The sequence below is a fragment of the Ascaphus truei genome, chromosome 2, assembly GCF_040206685.1.
Source record: "Ascaphus truei isolate aAscTru1 chromosome 2, aAscTru1.hap1, whole genome shotgun sequence".
Taxonomy (NCBI): Eukaryota; Metazoa; Chordata; class Amphibia; order Anura; family Ascaphidae; genus Ascaphus; species Ascaphus truei.
In genome coordinates, this window is record NC_134484.1 from 335,567,869 (window position 1) to 335,592,305 (window position 24,437).

General features: G+C 40.4%; 1 protein-coding gene across 9 annotated transcripts in view; it reads right to left on the reverse strand.

Annotated features, from left to right (window-relative positions):
- Positions 1–1,580: 1,580 nt before the first annotated feature.
- Positions 1,581–24,437, reverse strand: part of BBS9 (Bardet-Biedl syndrome 9) — a 488,279-nt gene continuing 465,422 nt past the window's right edge. For 2 of the 9 annotated variants that reach the window (XM_075586675.1, XM_075586676.1), the window contains exons 21-22: positions 5,457–5,679; positions 4,993–5,149 (exon numbers count right to left, since the gene is read on the reverse strand). In XM_075586675.1, coding sequence (XP_075442790.1) covers positions 5,079–5,149; positions 5,457–5,679 — 294 coding nt within the window. In that variant the 3' untranslated portion in view covers positions 4,993–5,078. Of the gene's footprint in view, positions 2,949–4,980; positions 5,150–5,456; positions 5,680–24,437 lie in introns of those variants that run through there. The other 7 variants (XM_075586677.1, XM_075586680.1, XM_075586683.1 and 4 more) reach the window with 7 other exon arrangements.

Consider the following 24,437-nt stretch of genomic DNA (forward strand, 5'->3'; position numbering starts at 1 on the left):
TACTCGCCAGTTTTGGGCATTTTGCTATCACAGGTAATCAAAGCTTTCTGAATACCGTGATAGCAGCGCTCACAAAACTGGTGGCGCAACCGGCCCGGTGATTTTTTTAATGAAGCCTTATAGAATAGGCCCCTAATGGTGATAGAAAGAAGCAATCTGCTGCAATGTTTGTGATTGTGGTAGTTCTGCACTAGGAAAGCTTTAATAAATGGCACGCTACGTACTGAATGTGTAATTTGGCACTACATACAATTTAGAAACTGAAAACAATTCTCCATAAAAATCTAAAAAATATTTTTCAGGGGATAAGCTTAGTAAAATACATACTCTTTAGGAGTACTAACTTTTGTACATGTTTATTTCTTGAGCCAAGCATGTAAAAATAAATATAGTTATTTACTGTCATGGCTTTTCCTTCCCACAGGAAGCAGAATGTAGTCAACTGCAGTTAATGTAATCTATTTTCTGCTATGATGTTGGCTTTGAAAGTTCTCTCATGACATACTGTACTGTAAGAATCTGAGGAATTCTCTATGAGATAATATCACTGGCTTTAAAAGGAATTTCTGCAAGGCTAACGTCACTGGACAGGAATACTGTGGTAACATATTAGCGTCTACTACTGTACATGCATTGTGTTTGGCTATACTAAACCGGCCATGCTTTTGGATTGGCTGATAAATGCAGGCATCCATTTTTAATCACATTTCTGCCTGGCTACAGTAAAATCTTAGTGTACTTTCTGAACCATTTGTACGGCATGTTAACAGATTGCAAAAATATGCCGTGCCCCTTTACAGCACAGTTTTGATTGACTATAGTTGCAGGTAATTTGTGCTGTAGTTTCTGCATTCTGGCCAGCTAAACCCTTACCTATGGTACCAAAGTAGCTCTAAAGATTTGATTGGCAGCATAATAGGACACACTTCTAGTAAATGAGCATTACAATGGCAATGTCATTGCCTCTGATAACTACATTAATTTGCATACTAAAAACCGTGGAATGCTCAATGGTTACTAAATATAAAACAGTGCCTACTTGTGCCAATGTTAATTCTTACTGTACATGTTGCTACTCCTTTTGTTTTATGTCACCTGTAATATCCTGTAAGAACAATATATGTCAAACTATATTGAACCCCTACAGTTCTGATGGTGCTGCTGGCGTCACTACAGTACGTAGGGTGCTACTGTATGCAAAAAATGTAAAAAAAAACAAATGATATTTTCTTGCTAACACAAGGTCGGTGAAAAATTAACATTAACTTTTTTTTATATAGAAAAGATAAAAATGGAAAACAAAGCAGATATAATAACTTAACTACAGTAGTGCTCAGTTGCAACGCTATTTTGTACGGAAATCCATAACATAGGGCAGGTTATTACATTTAGTATATTGTGATGTCACTGCTAGAAATCAGTAAATCACATGATATTATACCGATCTATATCATGAAATGCATTAATATTTATCCAGGAGGTTTACCTTGAATGCTTATTAGAAGCGGTTGTTACCTTTTTGACGGTGGTGATAATAATAATAGAGTGAAATATTGAACAAAACAGTATAATAAGGTAACAAAATGTTTATTCTTATTTTGCATTTAAATGAAATATTAGAAAAAATATCTTTTCCTTCTAAAATACAGACAACAATTCACTTTATTCACAGGAATCTGAAATAAATTCTGTTTTGCCCATACAAGTAATTGGTCTTTTTGATGTATGTTTATTTGTACTGTTTATTTACATTATCCGCTGAGCTACTACAATGCAATAAGAGTCTACGTTCCACAGAAATATACATCAGGCTTTAGTGACTATCAAAAAAAAACCCCTTAATAGAGAAAAGCAACTGAACACAACTGTTATTGACAACTTCCATTGCCTCAGAATGGCTTTGTTGGGTTATACTGTATAACCACTCCTATTGCCTTATGTTGGTTTCAAAACCTATTGTAAGGTCAGTGTGTCATACGAGCCAGAGGAGTTCTTTGTTGTGACCTACATGTACTTCAATGGAACACATAATCACCTAGGTCTAATAACAGTACTCAAGTTATATGTGGAACGCCTTCATCCGTAAAAACCCTTTGAGTAGTACAATTTTCATGTAATCTGTGAACATAGAACATATGATCTACACTTGTGTTTCTTTGGGTCAAAAATGGCTCCTAACCATATTCACAATATACTGTAGTCTGATACGAGAAGCTGTGCTTGAGAGCAAGCATTAAAATATAACCTTTTGCTCGTACTATTGATTTTCACATTTCTGCGCTATACGGTACAAATTGGCTAATGACAAAAATACAGACAGGATTTGGGTTACCACATGGTTACTACTGTATATGAGTTAGCCTGAGGGAAACTAATATGTGGCCATCTGTTATTATAGTTCTTACTAACTAATATATAGTCATAATACAAACATGAACTATATTAGCAAAGTTACTGTAAAATGGGCAAACAGATTTGTTTTCCCTCGAGGAACTATTTTATTTCTTAACAATGAATATAAATGCATTAGATCCTTATTGTAGGTACAATGATTTTGGCTACTTTGATTGAAAACAAACATTTAATTTTTCCAGCTCTGTACGGATTTGTAATTCTTCCATGGAGATGTATAAGACTCCCTCTTCCTATAAATAATGCTGTAACCTGTGCAGTAGCAATGGAAGAACATCCTCCATCTGTCTTTTTCAGCAATCCTCGTGAAGATGTCACGGTTGGTCCTCAGAACCTGCTGCTTCTGTATTCTTCTCTTCTGCTTCCACATTTACTCCTAGTGATGCCATTGCACAGTGTTAGGACAGGAGATAATGTCATATGCTAATATTAGAATTTTCAGTCTACTAAGTGTGCATGAGATATAACTAGTAATTGGTTATATGGTAATGAGAACTATGAATTGTTCAGTGGTCTGGGAGCATTCATGGGGAATCCTAAAAAAAAAAAAAAAAAAAATAATGTGAAGGAACAGAGCTAGTGCTTCCTCCAGACGAAAAATGGTCATACATACAGCAATGGTAACTGCAATCTGCCTGTTTATTTTAGTCCTCTATTCTTGGTCGAATAACAGTAAGATAATGTAACTGCAAAAAAATTTAACAAATAACATCTGTATCATCAAGCTTTCAGTCTCTAAAGGATTTAGGTACCTCTTGGAATTATGGTATTGATTACACGTTACTCTAATACAAATGTTACATTTACATTCTTTGCCTGTATTTATTGGCATTTCTTGTAAATGTGTACCCCTATACAGCCCTGTTCACAGCATCCAGAGGCCAGTGTAGATATTCTGAATATACTGAACTGTGCTTATTCACTGCCTGCAATTTGTACTTAGTACATTTCTGAGCACAAGGGTAAGGATACCTCACTTCTTACATCTTACAAAAAGCCCTATAGACTTGCAAATTAACATGTAACCTAAACATGTTGCACTGACTCTTTGAACCGCATTTGGTGAAAAATGTTTGTTTCACTTGAGAGGCACAATTTTTGTATTTAGTAATTTTGTGTTGAAATTCATAAAAAATGATAAACTCACATCTTAAAATAAGTCAGCATAGAGCGTTTGTATTTTGTCTTTCAAAAACATTTAAAAAAAATCATGATTAACTAATAAAAAAGTAAGGTGTTCTGGAGAAGAAATGTCTTCTAGAAAAGAAATATGTGCATTTAAAAAGCATGTGGAAGTAAATAATACAGAACTAAGAAAAACGAAAAATGAAAAAGGAAATCAATCTGTAAAAAATTATAATTCTTTACTTAAACCTGCACCTTTTTTTTAATAGGAGGCATTGCTTTTTTAATAAGGAAAATCAGTTCCCAGCATGCAGTTCTTATTCTGGTGTCAGTGATGTTTCAATAGGGGAAAACTTGCTCTTCAACGCTGCAGGCGCTAATCACCCCCCACAATCAAGTCGGGGGGAATTCCCTAATCAAAGGGATTTTCCAGAGAAAGCAAGACAAGGTTCAAATATTGCTTTTTCAATAAACGCACGTTTTTTTTATTAATAAAGTTAGCTATCTAGGGAACTTTGTATATGAAACAAGTTTGTGCTGCAATGTAATATTTCATTAAGAGGGCTATTTCAGTTTTGTCCTAGGAGCCTTTGAATGTCTACATTATAAGCTGTCAGCGTGTAAACATGAGAGAAAGGATTTTATACACTGGCGACACACTTTATTCGAGCTCGGCTAGTCCCACGAATTCGGGTATACCCGGGTGTATTGAGGTTTGTGACTGTTTTCTGCCCGAGTGCATTGAGGTATTTTCCAGGCAGGGATTGAAGCATTTTATTCCCGCTGGCTGCAATACTGCACAGTATATATATATATATACTGCATTACAATTCATGAATTTATGCCATCTAGTAGACACGCGAAGCATTGCAGCCTATTAAATCCTAATCATTATCATTTAACAGATCAGCCGCCCGTCAGCCAGGCATGAACCCAGGCTGGGAAGGCAAACGCAACGGGGCTTGTCAGAGGTGAGGAGCAGCGCATTCCAGGTATCTGCCAGGTACATACTGGGTATTTGCTCGAATAAAGTGTGTCGGTGCAGTAAATCCCAGGAGGATGTTGACTCTCATCACGGTCATTACTCTTTTAACATAGTTCATGGCAAATTATTTACAAGTTCTTTGACTCCTTTTTATGCAGCCTTGTGTGTGAGAAAGTCAAATTTGACCAATTTGGTGCTGGAGGGACCTGGAATGCATTCCATAAAACGTATTGCATTGCAGGAACATGCAGAAGCTCACATAAACTTCCTTTCTTTGTTATTTGTCTTTTGTATGGGTTGGAGGGCGGTTAAGAAAAGCAGAGACCAGAACTGCTTCATACTGTAGGCAACATTTCAATTATTTACGATCTATAACTAAAGGTAAATGATGTTACTGGTATCGTCGCCTTCCACAAAGTATGGTCAGAAAGCAAAAAGAAAGGCTTTGAAACACAATTGAAATAATTTCAGGGTTACATTTTCTTTTACCTACTTCCAGTCAAAGAAAATGCTATACCAGAAGAGTTAGTCAGCTGCTGATATTGTTGCAGAAATGTCACACGAAAAAAGTTTGGGATACTGGCTGTTCCATCTTCCCTACAGCAGTAACACGAGGCTGTGCCAATGCTGGAAAGAAATGGAATTCCATTGAAACATCCCATTTGATAAACCTGGTGTAATTCTTCTGCAGCCATACGTTAGTAAATAATAGCAAAGTCTTTCGGTGCTCTGTACCAAGGCAAAAGTGGTGCAATTCTGGGGCAAAATAATGGCACTACATGTATTCAAGAAACAAATCCTATTCATTGTCATGTGATTTGTTTCTTTGATAAATATGATGCAGGTTTTTTTTGCTTCCCAATCCCACCACTTTTGCCTTGAAACACAGTGGACAGTATGTATATATTCTGGTGTATATACAGTAGTTACATACCTGGCATTACAATGGCTTGTTGAGATCCAGAATCAGCACATAAAGAAAGCCGACCGCCTTTGGCCAGTCTATCACACAGTAAGGTGATGTGTTTCTTTAGTCTGGCAGTATCTTTGGACATGGTCAGTTGACTCATTAGGTTTAGGGCCTGCTCTTTAGAACTTTTAGACAGGCATGTTCTCAATAGGTGAGATACTGCAGCATCCACAGACTCTTCCCAACCCTGAGTGAAAGAGGAAAAATTAATCAGATGTGTTAGACCAACTTCAAATACAAGCTCTAAAGGCATTTTGGGGGCAATCCATTAGCAATGACTCATGGCAAAAGTATAAACAGCTGCAATTCAGAACAACTTGTAACTAATTAATCAAAATATAATTAATGAGAACCCAACGTAACATACCAAATTGTTGTAATTAGTTTACAACAGGAAACCTATATTTGGAACATTCATTTGGAGACCTTAAATGTAATTGCATTCATGAAGCAAAACTATTTAATCTTCCTTAAATACACTTTGCTTGTTTAGGGATGAAAACAAAAACAAACCTACCTGAAAAAATACATTGTAATACATGATATGGAGCACAAACCTCACAGTACTTGTACATTCCAGTTTAACTGTTGTCTCCTATCTCTAAGTCAATTTCAATATTATTTTATGCCTAGAAAACTTAGCTTTGTGGTGATGTAACAGTACATAACATCAACGTAAAGAGTATACTAACATACAACTTTTAACTGTATAACTAATGAATTAACGCAAAATAGTTTTCTAATTTAACCTTTTTTTATATTCTGAAAAAGAATGTCTAAAAAAAATATTTCAAGGAAATGAATCAACAGGAGTTTTATTATTACAATACTTTCAGCTGTTAAGGCTAATTTTATTCTTTAGTTATAATTACAGCGACAAAAATATTTGAACCAAAAAATGTCACTACAAATATCAAAATCTTCAAATGCCAAAAGTTTAAACTTACGACATTATCATTTAACTACCCGGTATCACAATCGATGCCCATAAATGAGTCCTTAATTGTGAGGGAAAAAAGGTAAGGCAAAGAGAAGAGTGGATAAAGAAAATCAAGGTTGAAAAATCTACTGCATTACAATTTTCCAGAAGAAAAAATAAGAAAAAATACAGTAATCTATAAACTAAACCCATGCATCAAGTGTCCAAAACCAGGCATTAACTATAAACTCTTGCTTAAAAACCATGCCAGATGGATACTTTTAACAACTCATTTTTACAAGATGTACCAAACAAAGAGTAAGAGCTTCACTTTAGTGTTGGAGGGGCCTGGAATGTATTGCCAGAAATGTGTTGGAAGCCCCCATTTGGCACTGATGGAGGTAAATCGCACCTTTTGTGTGTGTGACCTGCTAAAATTCATTTAGTGCACACTATAAAATGTCAAAGAAAAATTAAATGAAAGGTTATCTGGTTTCACATTGGCTGTAAAACTCTGTATGCACTGTCATAACAATAATAAGGTGAGTAATTTTATATGCCAAACGGCTAGTAAGGAGGCTGTAAATTCCACTGAAGGTGTTCTGGGTGACATCACGAGCCACATGAGAGGGACACTGGAGTGGTCAGACAAAGCCATTAGAAACCTTTTGCAACAATAGCTGCCCTTAGCTGTTGAGTTTGGGTACACTGGGTATATTTTTTTGTGGATGATATCAAACCCAGATTCACTAAGCTCTGTTAGACTATTTAGCATGACGTTAACCAGGGCAAAGAAAGTAACATGTAGGAATTGAAAGTGACGTGGGAAAAGAGTAACATGTGGGAAGCGAGTGACATGTGGGAAGCGAATGACTTTTGGGAAGCGAATGACTTTTGGGAAGATAGTGACCTGGGAAAAGAGAGTGGTCTGGGAAAAGAGAGTGACATGAAAGGAGAGTAACTTAAGGGGGGAAAGAGTTACATGGTGGGACAGAGATAGACACAGCGGGGAGAGAAAGTGGCATAGGTGGGAGAGTGACATGGGGGACAAGCGGTCCTCGGATGCAGCTATAGCGTCAGCCGCGCCAAGGTTCCCTGTGTTTGCTGCCAGCTTCACCTCATCTGCTACAGCTGCACCAGAGGATCCCTGCTATTATCCCCACGCCCTACCACAATTGACCTCTGATCAGTTCTCCAAGCCACTGGCGGGGGGAAGGGGGAGGTCGGAATTAGATTGTCAGGGGTGGGAGGAGGGAAATTAATCTGAGGCAGAAACATGTTTGAATTTGTTTCTGTCTCAGATTGGGGCCTCTATGTCTGAACCTGCGGTCTGGTCTGGATTAAACCGAACCGTGAGTCCGAGACCAGATTTGAAGGGTCCTGAATTGCTCATCCTTCCTTTTTGAGTGCTCTTATTCGGGTTATTGCACAGTGATCCCATTAATGTCAATGGCAGTTAAAGCAGTATTGCGGTAGCCCAAATCTAGGCGAATGTATTAACAGTGCATTATGAATACAGGAACCGTCCTCAAATTTAGCATGCTGAAATACAAAACAACACTGAGAATATTCCTCCCCACCAGCAAAAGCTTCTTCCACAAATAGAAAAAAGTGTAGCCATATCACCAGTCTACTGCGGCTCTATCACTCCCAACTGCTCACATCCCACCCTCTGTTTTCATATGTGCTCGTGTATCACACCATGACTATTTATTTTGTGCGGTCTATTTAGTTTAGTATAAGAGGCTATAACTTGATACGGGCTGTGACCCGTGCCTCAGGGCCAACTCAATCACACTTTGTGGGCCGATACCAACAACTGTATTATATATTAGATCGTACTTATACATCATGGATGCTATCCCTTGTTTTTAGGCTTGCCAAATATTTTGCTAGTCTAATTCCGTGGTGTGAATCAGGTGTCTTCTTTAATTTTGACTACACCTGTCCATTTCACGTAGCGCTATAGTATTATGACTATTAGCCCTGGATACCTGTCTTACTGAATACAGGTTTTTTAATTAGTGCTGGAATTGGGGTCTTATGTATAACATCTATGTGAGCTCTTCTCACAACTATTGAGTAATTACCTTTGGTCTCTTTATAGGTCCCCATCCAGTTTATGTTTGTAATTGTTGCTCTATTGTATGTTCATGATCTAGATTAATTGTTCATGGAATCTCTTTTTTAATTCTAATTAATAAAATAATAAGTATTAACTTGAATCATCATATCAATTAATGACGAGTGCAAGTAAAAGGGTGTTTCCTCTCTTCCATTATCCACTAATTACTCATTCCCCCTATGCACCTTTGCCTCCATCTATTTGACTGTGTACTAGGCTGTAGCGAGAGTCCATTTCCCCTCCCTCTCCCCTTTCCCCCCATTATCAGAAATAGAAAAAAAGAAGAATAAAAGAAATGTTGCATCTCTTCCAATATTTAGGTTTACTGACTATGCACTTCTTTAACCTAGTTTGTGCTGAAAAGCTGTGTACCGTAATGCGGCAGGCATAAGTTTATAGGGCCCCATGTTAAAATGGATTTGAAGCAAAACGTGACACTGTGTGCTCACTTGTATATAATTTCCCAGAATCACTAGCTGCAGTGGAAGCATTGTATGCTAGGAGATAATGGGGAAAAGCAGGTTGCAGACCTGTCTGAGACGTGAATGTGCTCACAAGTGATATATTTATTTGCTGTATGTTGTATGGTGGAGGATTTTTGTCTCTTTTTTACCCCACATAACATATTTAATATTTAGCCAAAAACACTATTAGGTGTCCCAAATTGTCTTAGCCATCAACAAAGAAATCAGTGCGATGAAGAATGATTCTCCTGTTTGGATACTGCAGGGATTAGTGGAAAATGGAACAAAGTCAATACTGCAGGGAGTATGATGCTTCGTATATACATTTTTGCTGCTAATTTTCTCTAAAATGAAGGAATTCTTGTAGTTTAGAAATATATACAGGTAGCTCGTGTGATATTCAATGCACCATGCTTATTTTCAGGGAAAGGGAAGAGGGAATACTTCTCACACCGCAGATTCAAACTCTCCATAAAATATATTGGGAAACTATTGGTGTGTAGAGTTTACATTTAGAATATCACAGCGACAATGAACAAACAGAAAAATATATACATTACATTAAAAGGTGGACACTTTTTGCTTGTATTTGGATTTCATTCTAAAATCTTTTCGTATTTTGGATGTGGTTCCAAAAAAATCTTGTGTTTTAGTTTTGCCAAAACTTGTTTGGGTTTTGGATTTTTTTTTTTTTAATTATTATTTTGAAAAAAATAATAATCAAGAAACGCAACAAAAAAGAAAAAAAGCAATCTGAGGATGAGCAATTTAAAGTTTTGGTTCAGATTTCGCGTGGATTTCGATCGTTCGTTTCCAAATGCGCAAAGTTCGGATTTGGAACCACATTATACATTGCATTAATTAAAAAAAAAAAAATACAAACACAAAGTGATAACCACATTTATTGGTAGTAATTTCACACATGATTTATGTGATTCTTTTAACTACAGAAAGCATTGCATTGATGAAACAAACCTGAAAACAATTTCCAGATATGGATGAATCTTATAGAACTGAGTATTATGGGCGGAAAAAGTTCTGCTTCAAAAACAGCAAAAAGGCTGATTTATATTTGTGACGGCAGGGGCAGCATGGCATTCAGAATATGGTCTTGATTATACCAAGACCTGCAAGGCGGCAGCACTATCCTGTGACATCACCCTGCGCTACCGCCAACCACATCTTGATTATACAGGGGAGACAGAGCAGAGGAGGCTTGGAGGCGTGGCCGTGAGCGGTTCACACTCATTGGCTGAACCGCTCGCGTGACACGGTCGTCACCAGAGACAAACAAAATTTGAAGTCTCTTCCCCAGCCGTTCGCTTTGCAGTACGGCGCGCCGTGACCGTCGCCATCGGTATGAGCACTTTTATTGGATGTATGCTACTTGTTTTGGCGCCACGCAACACCGCACGTGATTTTTGGTACAATCACGGCCTAAAGGTGAAGCATGCTGCGTCTGCCTGTCAAGATGACAACCCAATGTAAAGAGTCAATCTTGCCATCCTAGGCTTCCAGATTGTCCCAACCCTAGCAATATGTCACTTATGTTTCTGTATGTGTTTCAACTGTTTCTGGGATTCATTGGGGTAGATCCTCAGAAGTACATTAAATAGTTAACTATACGTTAACTTCAGAAATTAAGTTAACCCCTGTAAAATCAGATGCTATAGCAATCATGCTTAATCCTTTGGTTGCCCATGTGTGATTTCTGAAGTTTCTCTTTTGTTTCAGATTTTGAGAGGTGGATTCAGGGCATGTGATCGCAATGCAAGCAATTTGAGAGGTGGATTCAGGGCATGTGATCGCAATGCAAGCAATCACAAGCTGTAACCAGCTTACTAGGTATTTGTTGAAAAAAATGGGTCAAACACAGTACATGAAAGGTAAATGTAAAGATAATTTTTAGAGTAGGACAAACCTAAGAGCCGCAATTCCTCCTGAAAATGTTATTCTATCTTATAGGGGATAATTTAATATACTCAGAAGCAGCTGATCGCATATATTGAATTACCTCATTAGTCCCACCTGAACTAAAGATCCTCCAAAGATGAAGAGTGGTATTTCCAGCTTCGGAAACACCATATGTCCGTAAGATCCTTCTTGAAGAGATCTCCTGGGGAGTCTAAACTTAAGCATGCACTGTAATGGAACCCTCAGACTCTGAAGCTACTAACTATAGTGTATCTTTTTCTTGAACCAAGGGATCATGCTCTGGAAGTCCAAGAAATTTGACGGGAGACTTACTTCTCAGAAGGGGGACACGAAAACAAAGTCTTTTAAAAAAACTAGGAGGGGCAGGTGGAACAGGAGGAGAGTTAACAATCATGATACGGAGATATCTATAAACAATGTTATCAGTTTATGTTATTATGTACTGACATCCAAGACTGAAATACTAAGGAGGGGTCCTAATTTTGTACTGACCACAAAGTGTGATCTACTGGATTTGATATAATTTTTCTAATTTTGATAGCTTGCATGCTTTTCTGTTTTGTGTGCTGTAAATACTTTTTGCACATATTTTATTGAATGTGATTATTTGGCAGCCCGACATTAACTACAAGATTGGAACAATGCTGGAGCACTGTACCACTGGCCACTGACGATCTGGATGAATATGTACGCAGAGCGGATGGTGTGTCCTAGTTCCATAGTGGAAATTATTTTTTTAGCATATGCCATTATCTACAAAACTGGAGCACCGTACTAATTGCTACAAATGGCCTTGAAATAAGAACTTCTGGATACCTTTGTGTATTTTAGTTACAGGATTAAATCTGTTTTTTATCCACCTCTCACTAAAAAATAATATTTTACTACCTACAAAAAGCTAGTCGAACGTGATTTGGTTGAAGTCAAAATAAGGCCAAGAAGATTAATTAATATTCTATTATTTTGACTTAACAAGAAGCATTACAGAAATTTAAACAAGTAGATACAGTACGATCATTGTACAAAATGCTTATAAAGGAGAAAAGGTTGATGTATTAAATAAAAAAAGATTATTATTATTATTATAGTGAAGCTTTAAGATTGTTGCCTGATAAGGGCTCTTAGAAAATGTAATATTTAATCCAACTATTACATTCAATAAAGGGCTAGATATGTTCCTGAGGTTAGGTTTATATGATGATATCATTAATAAAGATGACTATGTTTATTTATACAGAACAGATCCAGTTGTATTTAGTTTTGTTTTTGATCAATTACCTAAGATCCACAAGACGCTGGTCTCTGCCCCAGGAAGTCCAACCATATTTGGTATTGGTTCCCTTTGGACGGGATTATCTTTCTCCAACAATGGGTCAAGTCCTTACTATCATTTCCTTTTGAACACATCACAATCATTGGAAACATTTTTTATGACTTCCAATGGTGTCATACTTAAAAACAGGTCACTTTAGATGTAATTATATACAAGTATTAGGCATGATTTAGCCCTTAAAGCTATTTAATATTTTGATTAAACAAGGATTCCCTAAATTGAGCAAAGTGTGAATTTTTTTCAAATCTATGCAGTATCATTTCTTTCTTCAGGTGCAAAAAAACGCTATGGGCATAAAGTTTGCCCCATCATACGTCAACCTGTTCATGGGTTGTTGTGAAGAGGCTATTTATGAAGAGAAATCTCTTGCATGTGAGTGAGTGAAGAGTTAACTCCCTCACTGTACAAGGCCGAACCCAAGCTGCAAGCTCTGCTAGGCTGTTGGCAATGAGCTCCTAATTGGAAAAGGACTGTTCTTTAAAGGCAGGCAGTTGCTCCCTGTCGGTGCTTGAGAGAGGCAAGATCATTTCTCAGAGGGATAGCCTGAAAAACTGCTGGGCCTTACAAACAGCACAGAATGCCACAGAAGTTTCCTGTTCCAGAATCTGCGGGAGCTGAGAGAGCTCAAGGGTTCAAGGTTTCAAGTTGCCCAGAAGGATTTGCCTTGGAACTACAGGACTCCAGTACCTAGAAAGGAAAGGAGCCAGGAGGAAGTCATCTTCCAGAGGATGTGCCTGGGATGGAGTTGGACATGCCTAAAAAGCCTAAAGTAAGGACATTTAGCTTGATGTTGCACTGTCCCTTTAAATGCGGGAGAAGCTGTTTCCCTTGCCCATGAGAATAAAGGATGTTTTGTGTGAATTAAATGGTGTGAGAGTCCTTTACTGACCCAACCGCAAGGCAACCTGTCACACACCACTATATTGTTTTGTTTTTTTATAAGAGGTATGTTGATTACTTCTTACTTATTTGGGATGTTTTTCTCACTTCTTTCTTTGATTTTTTTTTATTACAGTGCCCAGAATTATTAAAATGTACTTTTCATTATTATAGTCATTACATTGATTTTATGGGGTCTCGACTCACTTTGAAGGACTGGACTTAACAGTCCAGACCAATATTTTTCATAAATGAACTTCAGGTAATTTGCTGTTACGAAACAGATAGTTGTCATCCTAAATCTTTGACAAAAGGCATACTGGTAGGACAGTTTTTTGAGACTTAGCCAAATTGCTTGGATTTTGATATGTTTATTGAATACACAACAAATGTTGTAAAAGCGTTCTATCCAAATTGGTGGAGGTGGAGGTGGTTGGAGCAGTGGAATCTTCCGGGTGGAGCAGAGCTAAGTGAGGCGCTCCTGATTGGCTGCTGTGGCAGTGTTCTTGCACCAGATATACAGAGCGTGGAGGTATGCATATGAAATACGTGGACACTTTCTCTACAGTGCAGGACGGAGCACAGATCATCTGTGGGCATCACTACCTTTAGTGCTGCTACAGAGGGGACTCTCTTGTGCACCATCCATCCACCAACAGATAAGTATCCGTTACTTACCACCCATATACACCTATGCTATACGGTTTGGCTGAATTATCCTTCCACAGCGCCTGACGGTTTACAGATTGTCTCCCATAAATGCTTTTTTTATACTGAAGTGAGTGCATGTCCTAGCGGCCACTCTTGTTCTTAAATAAATGTATATTATATACATATAGTATTATGCTATGGAGCTGGCACTTCTTTTTCTCCCTTTCACAGATATATATATATATATTTATATTTACCCTCATTTGCAGTGTGAAATATGGGATTCAGACAAAAAGTGCATGGGAGCATAGGAACATGTTAACAACATGCTGACCCTGTTTTTAAAAAACTGTTTAGTATCATAACTTTAATTTTGATGAATTTAGAGAATTGAAGTTATTCAAGATATTCCCAGAGGGGGATGTAAATTGAGAGTTTGTGCCACAGAGATTTTGAAATTGGCTGCCAGAAAACCTATGGGTCTCAAGAACGAGTGGATTTTAAAACACTTTCTAAGATATATATTTTTTGCTTATCTTGGGTATCCATATATTCATTTTAATATTCATCTATTAAAGGTAAGGTTTTGTTTGAAATAATGTCATTAAAATGTTTATGTATAAGAGCCTTCTAGTTATATGTTCTATACTTGAATTTAATGTTGTCCTACCCTTTAAGAATATGTGCTATGTGGGAGAGCTGACCCGTGATGACTCACTTCCTCTGATAAAGTTCTGATTGTAAATGAGAAACGCTAAAGGATGTCCACGTGGTCCTGTTTGCCAATAGGGTTGGTGGTTGGAGGAGATCAACTCCTTCCACAAAACCGTAATGCATTTAATAACAGTCCAGTGGAAATGGTTCTATTTTACGAAAATAATTGGCATAGCCACATGACGACACAATAGGCAAAGCAAGCACAGAATAATGGTTAAAATCAAGTAGGCACTGTCACGGTAGACCAGGTCTTTTAACACATTTATATTTAAGGGATCGGTCACAAGGCAAAACAAGGCAGTGAAATAAATTGAGGTTTATTTGGATAAGACCTCAGAAACACACATAAATACAAAATACAGAGAATATACCCACTTACTGGGGTCTGGGGTTGAGATCTAGCCCTTTCCTAGTTGCAGGGCTCCTGCTTCAGCAAAAAGACGTTACCCTGTCTGCTCCGGTTGGTTCCAGCCTGCTGGCAGGGCTTCTCTATGCTTCCCTGTGGGAATAGCCCTTTTACTCAGAAGCACATTTGAGAAGCCCGCCAGCAGCTGCTTGTCTTCTTCAAATCTCCAACAGAAAAAGAGAATTATCTGCTACACTGCTCTCCCTTATATAGGGATGCTGCATTTCTAATATATTGTGGGGGCTGCCAGCCAATTAGAGCATGGATTGTGGTTGTACATTCAATGATAGGAGGGGAGAATTCAAAACTTGTCAATGGAAATCATGCCTATGAGTTTGAAATCCAAGAACCGTTTTCCCGGGCACCTCTGTGTCTAGGTGAAACAAAGGCTTTCTACTCTAGATATCCTGTTCACAGCCCTTCCACCTCACCATGTGCAACAAACTGCATTTATTTTGCTATGCTAATCTACCTCTGGCTGCCTTTTGTCCTGTATGCAGTCCAGCTCACAGCACAAATACAAAATGCATTGTAGTTTTAAAACACAGCAAAACGAATATTTGGTCCCTGGAGCTTGCACTCTACCATGTGGACCTAAACGTGGTGTCTGTGAACTGGGCTCTAAAACCTGCTCTTAGACACCAGTTCTAATACCTTGCTGGCAGGCAATACAGGTTAACCCTGTTTGCCCCCAAATATCCCCTTCATGTTCCAGAAGTCTGCCCTGCAGCTATTTCTCATAAGGGGCCACCTATACAAGGCAAGCCACTTAATACTTGCACGGGCAGATACGGGACCATGAGCCCAAGGAAATACAGAATATAATGCATTAACTGGCCCACTGGGCTTACATAGTTAACCCCACACACACGCTTCCTAGCTTATAACCTTACGGGGGACAGTATAAGGGGAACAGAATTACAGGGCAACACGGTAAGGTACAATATTAGACCCAAGAGCTGACACTCTCAGCCCTTGCCATACAGTTTCAGGGGCAGCCAGTCGGACTCCACTTTATTAATGAAAGTCAGCTACCCCCTACCTTCCCAGGCACTAATGTTTCAAAGTAAACAGGGATATGGGCAAGGCTATGTGGACAAGGTAGTCCTTACCTACAGATGCTGCCACCAGTATCCGATCACTTGCCTGGGTAAAAACTAAGGCATCTCACAGTAAATGCCTCAATATGCCTCAACATTTCTGTGAGATTCCTAATGCCCATCGGATTAACACAGCCGGTGTTAATCCGATGTGCCATTAGGAATCTCACAGAAATGTTGAGGCATTTACTGTGAGATTGCCCCAGATTTTCCAAGGCAAGTGATATAATACTGGTGGCTGCATCTGTACCATTAATTTTTATGTGTCTGTGTTTGAGTAAAATAACAGTTGAAAGCTTCCCCAAACATTAAAGGTCATTCCTGTAGCAAGAATATATAGCATATAATATATGAAATCTTTCCCACATTTATCAAACACTCCAGTCTGCATTCTTTGTAATTGCTCTGAAAGCCCCAACGTGTAACGCATTGATTTAGAAATACTGTATATGCTTATGCTGTGAGACTGAAGTACCCTGTGGGTACCATTTCTGTTAGCTACTTAACTCTAATGTTAGATTTAGTAAACAAATGAACTATTCTGACAGATGTCTTGGTTTGCAAATGTATGCATTTCTTGACCTCCAAATGTAAACATTAATGATTTTGCTCTCAACACAATCCTAACTTGTGTGAATAAACTAAACTGAAAAGAACACTGCTGCACATTAACACATTGTCAATACACGTATTACAGAGAATATATACAGCATATTTAGTACCATTATTTTTGTACAGATTAAATTTTCCATAGCAAGCTTATCATTAGATGCACTAAAGGTCGATATAGGTGCCCAAGATTTTGTAGTCATCAAGAAATAGGATTGCAGCAATATTTTTTAGAATTACCACAGTTTTAACTAAGAATTAATTATTTATTCAGAAATGGGTAGTGATATTCCTTTTATTTGCAAACATAAAAAAAGTGTGTGTGTGTGTGTGTGTGTGTGTGTGTGTGTGTGTGTGTGTGTGTGTGTGTGTGTGTGCCGAGCACACACATGTTAAGTGAAACTTCTTTGTCTTTTGTCACTGTTTTCTCACAGAAATTGTATTTGTGATGTTTTAAATTAAAAATCAAAACACAATTTCAGTGACAAAACGCGACAAAGTTTGACTTAAGCCTCGTTCCCACTGCGCGCTTAACAGCATGCGCGGTTCGAACAACAGATGGAACTCTATGGGGCCGGCCCCAGTTAGTACGTGAGCATGACCAAGCGCGAGTGGCGCGACCAGATTTTGGAAAGTCAAGATATTTGACTTCTGGTGCGGCGGCTGAGCGATGGCCACATCACGGTGGCGGTTCAGCCAATGAGGGTTAACCAGTCGCATGAGGTCATGGCCGTGCCACCCAACTCCTCCCCCCGCCCCCACACACACACCGGTTGTGACTGATTTGAAGTCCTTCAGATCACTCGGGTGGAGGGCAGGGCATGAGCGACGCACTCACTGGGGCCGCAGCCTTAGAACGCGCGTGTTCGGCACACACAGCCTGTTTTAGCTATTTGCACTTCTAGGTTTATAGTAACTATGAATTCCTACTGTGTGTCTGTGTGTCTCTGTGTGTGTGTGTGTGTGTCTCTCTCTCTCTCTCTCTGCGTGTGTGTGTCTCTCTCTGCCTGTGTGTGTCTCTGTGTGGTCTTTGTGGTCTCCATTGGGGTTGCTGCTACTCCAAAGCGGTACTACGCATGCGCGCCAAGCCAGTGGATTTTTGCTGCGCATGCACTCTTTTTCCCACAGTGACGCACGACAACGGTCTTTTTTGCTCACATTGATGTCACTTCCCTTTCTTTACTTCCATCACCATGAAGGTAATTTGCTCCAGCAAAATTTTTGTACAGGTAGGTGCAAAAATGTGTTAACTAGTAATGCAATCCATATGGGCAAATATTAACCAGGTAGTAGCCCAAGCTAACCATAGGTTGACCCTTACTAACTAGCCACATGGGCTTTGGGGTTAATCCATTAATATGTTCTAAAATGTTAATATTAATGTATTATCACCTATTTTAGGTAGGCTAGTCTTATCTTGCCTATGTATATAGTGACCATTGTATACATAGGTAAGTTCGGCTCAACCCCATCAGTGCCCGTCATGAAAAGTGCCACCCAAGAGGCTGTATATCATAAGGGTCATGGAACCTTACGTTCACTTCCAGTACAGATAAGGAAACTGGATCAAGTAAATCATCCAAGGAGGTGGTACTGTACCACCCTCTGGAATGGAAGGGATTAAACCGAGACTGTGGTAAGTGGTAAACATTTGTGTTTTTTTTTTTTTTTGCCATTAGTCTTATTTCCAAGTGTAGCCATGCCTGGTTTTGGCTACCAGTCTGCCCTCCCTGTCCTGCAAGCCCTGGTAACAGTGCAGGCAGTGACAGGACCAATCCTGGGTTTTCCCCACTGAAGCAGCTTTCTTGATTGACAGAGGAGGTGGGACTAGGACTGTGTTCTGACCAATCCTGGGCTCAGACCTGGAACCTTCTTCCCTTGTACTTAAGGGGCTGCACTACTAAATGTAATCCATGCCTCTCCCCACTTGAGAGAGGCTGGTACACAGAGAGGTGTCTGTGCATTGGCACCCTCTATTCCCCTTGGGGGAGAAGGAGTGATACCATTCCCCTGGGTTTAGTAGGAGGTCAGGGAAGAGTCTGCTTCAGGGACCCTTGAACTGGAGTGTAGGTCCAGGGACCATCCAAAGGTTGCAGACCTGTGTGTGAGCTGTACTGGGCAGGAGCCCATGTTATACTGTGCTGAAGCAGAGAATAAAGAAGTTCCAGTTTAATATACTCCGGCCTAGAGTGCAATCTTTCTGGGGGGAGTGGAGTTATTCTTCTGCAGGAGATTGCCTTCATATATCTGGAGCCTGCAGCAGATGGAGACTGTACCATAAGAGATTAAAACCCATGATGTACCCCAGAAGCCTGTCCTGTTCTCCCCAACATCTTTGACGGAGACTCAGATCTACTGTGAGCCAGCAAGTATGCACCACCTTACACCATGTAATGGCCAAATCGCCCAGAGGGTGAGGTAAACACCGTTACACAAGTATCTGTGTTTAGTGAATAGTATGTGAATAAGTAATTTGACATTACTAATTTGCATATGCTGCATTGAAAAAAGAAAGCTGCCATACGGATCTAGCCGCGGATCTAGCCGCGGATCTAGCCGACTTAGACTCAGGTCGGCCGCCAGTGTATCTCTGCATTTAAAAGCCCCTTATCAATGCTTTATTACAGGCGATATGGGGGTCCCCGCTTCTGAATGGGATCCATACAGCGTTAATCTTCTGGCTGGAACTACAGAAAGTAACACTAGCCGGTGTCTCTCCCCCTCCGGCAGCCTGGATCACGTCATAGATACCCAAATATGGATATTCCCATATTCGGGCATCTACGATGTCATCCCAGCTGCCAGGGGGAGACAGCACAGAGGGAGAGAGACAGCAGGCAGGGAAGGAGGGAGACAGAATTGAGGAAGGGAGGGAGAGAGACAGCAGGAAGTGAGGGAGACAGCAAGGAGGGAGCGAGACAGCAGGGAGGGAGACAGCAAGGAGGGAGTGATGGAGAGAGACAGAAGGGAGGGATACAGAGTGATACAGACACAGGCTACTTGTAACGCCTGTATGCCCGCATACCTGGCCAGTCCCCAGTACTGAGGTGGGTAAGGGTATAACACGCACGCACTGCAGTGAGGGCGTGCCCGGAGTGTGGTAAGGTGCGTTGCCGGGCCTGGTGAGAAAGGGTTAACGTGATACTTGCTGAGTCCTGGGTTCTAGAAGTCAGAGCATCAATATCCAAGAGCTGTGGGTCGGGCAGGAGAAAGCAGCGGTGAGGTCCAAAGCCGAGTCCAGGGGTTGCGAGGTACACGTAGTCAAACAAGAGCCAAGATCAAATCCAAAGGTATCCAACAGGGGCAGGAACAGGAACAAGAGCTGTAACAGGGAACAGAGCTTGGCATAGACAGCTGCACACAGGAGTCACAGAAGAGCTATGCAGAGCGAGGAAGGAGAGGGCAGACTGGGGTTATAAATGCAGGAGGACCAATTGTAGTAAGGGGTGGAGCAGAGGCCTGTCTGAGTGATCCTAGGGATAGGTCCAGGTGAGCAGGGAGGGATTCAGAGAGGTGAGTAGTTGAAATCACCTGCAGCCGATGGGGGGCGGACCCAGCGGCATGGGAGGACGAGTAAGAGGATCGGGTGCGCGCACACTCTGTAAGATTGCTGTGCGCGCGCCCCGGCCGCGCGCGGGAGGATGCGGCGTGTGCCGCTGAGGAGCGGCACGGCGTGGGGGCAGGAGTGGTAAGGGGCCGAGGGAGCGGGGAACCGGAGCTGACGGGACCCGCTGAGAGGCGCGTGTCCCCCGATCCCTTACACTACTGCTGTAGTGAAAATTTGTTTCTGTAGTTTCAATCAGAAAATTAACACATCAGGGGACCCATTCAGAAGCAGGGATCCCGAAGAGCTAATCCTATAATGTTCGTGTAGTTAACATTTAAATTTAGGGGCCCATACTAAAAAAAGGTTGCACACCATTGGTTTAGGGAATAGCGCAATAAATAAAACTGGAATTAACACATAAAATGCACATTTTATTACATTTATCAATCGACATTTAGTAAATCTAGGACGCAAGAACTTTTGATTTAAAACATTTTTTCTGGGATGTTTCTGGCTGATACTGGGGTTTTCAAAAACAAGCACTTTTTCCTGATCACTGTAAATTTAGAATTGGTGCAGCATTTTATACTCAGTTAGGTACCATATAAACCCATACCCCCAAACTGTACCTATTCAACAGGAGTCTGTTTTGTTTGAAGTACTGTACTATGGTATAAAAAAAAGAAGCTGGTAAAATCAAGGTCAAGATGGGTAATAGACCAGACAACGAGAATACAGAAACTAATTATTTTGGTAGAGTAAGAATAAACTCTAGTGAACTATTGCAATTAAAATATTCATGAGGTGTTGCCAAAATGCATGACCAATATGATGAGAATCACGTACTAATGAATAATGTATAATTTTGCTTGCTTTCATATATTTTTTTGTAACTGGTTTCCCTGCTTGAGGCGCAGAATAAACTCTATAACGAGATAAAGCCTAATTTGATTATTTACTGTCGAGCCTTTCGAAATATTACTGTAACGGAGTGCTCACCACAAACAAGGCATGACCGCGAGGTTGAGGTGGGGATATTTACAAACACCAACCCACAGCTGGGTGGGCGTGCCTGGAGTGTAGATTGGTCGAGGTAGCCGGGTCGGGGTTGGAGAGGTATGGATAGTCAGAGGTACTTGCCGAGGTCAGGATTGGAGAGGTGCGGATCGTCGTTGGTAGCCGGGGTCAGTAGCGTAGAAGAGCAGAGTCGAAAAGAATAGCCGGGGTCAGGAATGTAGAAGATAAGCTAGGAACTGTATAAGTCAAGACTGTGGAGGCAGGGGTAGCAGTGAACACTACGCACATAGGAAGGTTTATGCTCAGCCGAATTGCCAGTGTGTCGGCTGAGCATATAAAGGAGACAGGCACCAATGAGGAAGAAGCAGAGTGGAGGCGCGTCAGAAGCGCCTGCTGTAATTGGCAGTTTCAGTGCAGACAGGTGTGGGAAGGGTTCGTGATGATGGTGAGTGACGCAGTGCTGGAGCGCGCTGACTGCACGCCGATGACGACACCGCGTGGCTGCAACCTGGAGGCGGGACCAGATGCCAGTGTATTTACCTCCGCGTGGAATGCGTGCGTGCCCCTAGGATGACGGCTGGTCATAGGAGGAGGAAGAGGAGCGTCATGGTTGACGGGAGGAGCGGGGGGCCCGATAACGGGTTGGGGTAAGCACCGGGTGCGCAAAGCGCGTCGCGGATAACGGATCCTGACAATTACATTGGACTGACTCCTTCAAACTCCTTATACCCGAGGTGGGCAATAAGTGGTGAATTGGCCATGAAAGTGTGGTGATTTTGAGTTTGCCAGCTCTCACAGTAAAATAAACTTTTTCCTGACGGCGTGTGCTGGTTTCCGCTTTTTCTGAATAAGTCAACGAAGTGAACCAGCAGCAGTTAATAGTGCTGAGGTGAGTGAAGCAGATGAACAGTGTGTGTTGTTTTAAATGTTCAATTTAACAACCTAATTTCTCAATTTTTCATGCTGTGGCGACTTTCACTTCTCCTTCGCCACATTTGTGGCTAAATTGAAAAATAGGTTGTCCACCTCTGCCTTACACAAACCGCTAGTGGACTGGGTGTGTCGTTATCCAGACTGGTAATTAATTGATTATTGCTAATAATAGAAGAGTATGCATCTCCAACACAACAATTTGTTTTAAGTTAAAAAAAAAAAAACTGGATTATCCATTACTGGATACCTGATTATCCTATATACATATTGGGGGATCGTATCAGTGACTGTTCCTGGGAGTGAAAGATTCAACACTGCTGCCAATTTCCTGTGGATTTATAATTACATTGTGGATCCAGAGTTCCAGAGAATGCCAACTGTGGTATGGCTACTATAAGGTCCCTTCGGCGTAGTAACTCATCGAGGTAGTGAAGAATCATTTGAAAATAACATATTTCCATCTGTATTGCTGGATCATGAGGGATTGGTAAATATGAATATTTAAAAGAAAAAAAAATCAAGGTAGTTGACGAACGATCGCAACATATAGATAGAGTTGAGGGATAGTGTTCTACTGAGTTTCCAAATATGATACATGACCTGGTTGTGAGTGATGGAATACTATTTGCATGGAGAAATGTTGATGATGATACAGCAGATGGTGTGATGGCAGCTATGACTTTAACTGTAAAAGTTAAAGGAGAGAAACACAGGTTAAGTATGTGTATCCAAGAGTTGCTCCAGACAGGAACATTTTTATCTTGGTAGGTTAAGGAAATGACGGTGACAATTGCAAAATTAACTAAGGTCTTGGCTAAGGGGAGAAAGGGGATAAGTCATGAGGAACTTGGCTCAGGTTGCAACCCACACAGCTTTGGCCTTACAGGACAAGCTGTATGACAGTGAATTGAAGATTCACAGGTTGGAAAAAGCGATGGAGACTCTTCAGAAGAGAAACCACAAAAGAAAACCATGCATTAAATTGGTGAAAAAAGGCAGTGCACTGCCTGTAATGAATAGAGGAGGCTAATGGTAGCAAAAACAACCTTTTAATGAATAAAAGAATCAAACATCACCCCTGGGTCATCCAGAAAACGCACACCTACGCGTTTCGGGCTGTGCGCCCTTTATCAAGGTAAATATTTATAGCTCCTAACAAATCATCAAAGAAATGGATACAAGTTACCACTTTGCACACTCCAAATCTGTGTGTAAATAATTACAAGTATAAAGGATCATGAGTGAGATAAATTATGGGTTGATGCTGAACTAGACAGTGATTCACAGTGCACTGCTACCGTTATGCCCACAGCACCAACCCCACCCCCACTTTAATTTCATTAAATTATTTCATTTGGCTTACTCCCCCATCCTTTGTTAATTTATTGCTACTTGAGTGCTGGGAACTCTCCCCCTGTTTTCTATGATGTTTTGGGAGGAAATAGTGTTCCTTCATATTCCCATGTGCACCCATTTTTTATCCCTTTTCTTTGAGTGCTGTCTACCTTGTGCTTTATCAAACACACATATATCAAATAATCTGAGAGAAGACCAGCTGTACGATTTGGAATTGTCTGCATTAATGGAGTAAACAGACCCATGTTTAGAAACAGAACCTTTAAAGATAATTAATGACATTCTGGCACATGGTGACATTAATAATCGGGTCTGGATAGTGCCCTCACATTTGAGAAAATTGTTACGGACATGGGTACATGGCTCAGAGGTAGGAGGGCATTCAAAATTACAGGAAACTCTGGAAAGAGTTAGTAAATTGGGGTAGTGGTCCACAACATGCAAATATGTGAAGGATCACATGAACAGGTGTCTAACATGTGCAAAACAAGACCCAGTTAGACCGTTAACAAGAGGTGGACTTATGTGAGATGCTCCCATGAGACAGGTTACAAATTGATTTTGTAGGCATACTGGTAACCACTATACATAAAAATACATTCCTGATGGTAGCGGTAGATGCATTCTCTAGATGGATGGAAGCTTTCCCCACTCCTGACTAAAGTGCAAGCAGAACTACCTACATTTTTTTTTTAAAGATTTTCTACAAGATGGGGTGTACCAGCAAGAAGGGAGTCAGATAACAGAGGAGTTTGTGAATTACATCATAGGAGAGGTTGGGAATTGGATTTATTTTCCCATCAATTTACATATTCCATACCACATCCAGCTGGAGTGCTTGTGGAAAGGAATGGCCAGCTAAAGAAAAAGCGGCGTAAAATCTGCAATGCTAATGGCAGTAATTGGGATGAAGTGTTATTTTTTTTTAATATGATGACTAAGATCAAGGGTTAA